The sequence below is a fragment of the Mus caroli genome, chromosome 5 (assembly GCF_900094665.2).
Source record: "Mus caroli chromosome 5, CAROLI_EIJ_v1.1, whole genome shotgun sequence".
NCBI classification, from domain to species: domain Eukaryota; kingdom Metazoa; phylum Chordata; class Mammalia; order Rodentia; family Muridae; genus Mus; species Mus caroli.
In genome coordinates, this window is record NC_034574.1 from 70,309,000 (window position 1) to 70,311,693 (window position 2,694).

The window sequence follows — 2,694 nt, forward strand, 5'->3', positions numbered from 1 at the left end:
AAAAAAAAAAAAAAAAAAAAAAGGAGGGACAGAGCCCCCCTCACTACCCCTCTCCTCCCCCCAAAAACCCATACGCTATATAACGGACTCCATATCCCATTAATGATAGTTTTTAATTGTGTTTTTGTTTTTTTTGTTTTTTGTTTTTTCCAGACAGGATTTCTCTGTATAGCTCTGGCCGTTCTGGAACTCACGCTGTAGACCAGGCTGGCTTTGAACTCAGAAATCCGCCTGCCTCTGCCTCCCAAGTGTTGGGATTAAAGGCATGAGCCACCGATGCCCAGCTTGTTTTGTTTTTAAACAGGGTCTCATTCTCTAGATCTCAGGGTGACCTCAGCCTCACTGAGATCTGCACCTCTGCCTCTGGAGTGCTGGGATTAAAGCCCCACCTTTAAAAATAAAATAAAATACGTTTAGATTTTAATTTTTAAAACTATGTGCATATATGAGTGTCTGTGTGAGGCGACATTCATATGGATGCAGGTGCCCACTGACTCCTGAATAGGTGGATCCCCAGGAGCTAGAGCTATGGTTGTTTGTAGCTGTTGAGCCAGCTTCTCTGGTACCAACTTCACAGATTTTAACACAGTATTTCTCTCTCTCTCTCTTTTTTTTTTTTGGTTTTTCAAGACAGGGTTTCTCTGTGTAGCCTTGGCTGTCCTGGAACTCACTTTGTAGACCAGGCTGGCCTCGAACTCAGAAATCCGCCTACTTCTCCCGAGTGCTGGGATTAAAGGCGTGTGCCACCACGCCTGGCTTTTCTCTCTTCTTACTATAAAATTTTACATACATACAAAACAAGCAACAAAAGACTTAGTTATATCAATATTTTGCCAATCTCTTCATGTATCTGCTTCTTTTCCTAAAGTACATTCTAATACTTGTTCATTTTTCAATAGCATAGATTTTCTTACCTGTAGGAAATCTATTCGGGCTATTCCACCCAAAAATAGAACCATTCCTGGCTTGAGGACAAAGGTTCTTGGGATAATAGAATGTGTTGGCAAAACAATATCTATTTCTTTTTCTGTTAGAAGATTTAAAATCTGTAAAGCAATGACAAGAGTTATTTAAAGACATATTTTGTGATTTACTTACAAAATTAAGTACTGAAAAATGTTCAGACTTTACAGTAAACCAGATTATGTTCATTAGCTAAGCTACATATAAAATTTATATATTATCTCTAAATTAACGTTTATTCTACTCATTTCACAGCTGAGTTTTAAACAGTGGCAAAATAACTTCATAGGTGTATAAAACTTTCCTATGACAGCACTATCCCCCAAATGTCAAAATTAGTATGTACCCCAAAATACTGTTGGCTCACAAAGAATGGACATGTATGCTCAAGGATCTGGGTAACAGTAGCTTCCAGCCTTACATATGGACAGTGTGATCTTAGGTCCTAAGGATTAAGCATGGAAGTATCAATGCAAAATGGTCCATATCTCCAAATCCCAGCTCTGGTAGGCTGAGGCAGGAGGACCGCCACAAGTTCTAGGCTAACCTGGACTATGTAGAATTTTCAAAGACACTGTCTCAAGCAAGAAAAATGCCCCTCTTCTTCAAACTAAAGCAAAAGCACAGTGGTTACCCTACCCTACCCTTCTGGAACTAGTGGAGAAATTGAAGATCCTCTTTTCTTTGAAAAACAGTCAGAAAATTGGCTTCAAACATCTTAGCTTGTTAGGCAAGAATTTTTTTTTTTCTTTGGTTTATTGAGACAGGGTTTCTCTGTGTAGCTCTGGCTGTCCTGGAATTCATTCTGTAGATCAGGCTGGCCTTGAACTCAGAAATCTGCCTGCCTCTGCCTCCCAAGTGCTGGGATTAAAGGCGTGCGCCACCACCACCTGACAGGACCAAAGTTTTTAAAGAGACCGGAGAAAAACAAAAACGAAAGCTAGGGATTACCAGATTCTGCTAAGATTTAAGGAAAGTAAAATTCACTTAAAAATGAAATCACAGTAGTTAGGATACAGAACCAACCTTGGTAGCTATCAACGGAGGAATGCATATGGAAGATGACTTTTATATCTACAGGAAGTCTGAGTAATGAATGAAGCTACGTCTTTTTGTAGGAAAATAGATGCAACTGGAATATTAAGTAAAATGTGTGCACTACCATGCTTACCTAAATTTTGGCTGAATTTATTCAGACAAAAGCCAAGTCACCGTGAGACATCGTGATCTGAGTGAAAGGATGGACCATGGCAGGATTGGTGGAATTACCCTATTCAAAAAATTCTGTCACTTAGGCCACTTAGAATTTAAAGAATTTCAAGGTTTGCCAGAGAAAATACATCCATCCTATGTACGTTGCACACAGCTTTGAAGAACAATGGGTACATGTATGTTACTGGGAGACTTTCAGTGCAACGCATAGAGCAGGCAAACAATAGCTGAATACCCTGGGAGTTCACACGAAATCGCCCCAATAAATTGTCCTAACTCACAGTTCAAACTATACAACGTCTGATTGACATGTCCTCAAGCGAATTCAAGCACAGACTAGGAGGCTGGATCTCAATAATTGTAATTTCTAGCCTTAAAATACAGGAACTTATAACATGCCTCCCTAAGGTAGCAACTACAAAGTTAATAATGTAGTTTGCCTACAGCGATGTCAACAGAGTAAATACAGAATTTGACCTCATATACATTCATCCTTGAACTGTTTTCATGAAGAAACCA

The 2,694-nt window shown here is 39.3% G+C and overlaps 1 protein-coding gene across 1 annotated transcript in view; it reads right to left on the reverse strand.

Annotated features, from left to right (window-relative positions):
* Positions 1 to 2,694, reverse strand: part of Noa1 (nitric oxide associated 1) — a 15,607-nt gene that overhangs the window by 8,310 nt on the left and 4,603 nt on the right. Inside the window, exon 4 of the mRNA XM_021162616.2 lies at positions 915 to 1,046. Coding sequence (XP_021018275.1) covers positions 915 to 1,046 — 132 coding nt within the window. The remainder of the gene's footprint in view (positions 1 to 914; positions 1,047 to 2,694) is intronic.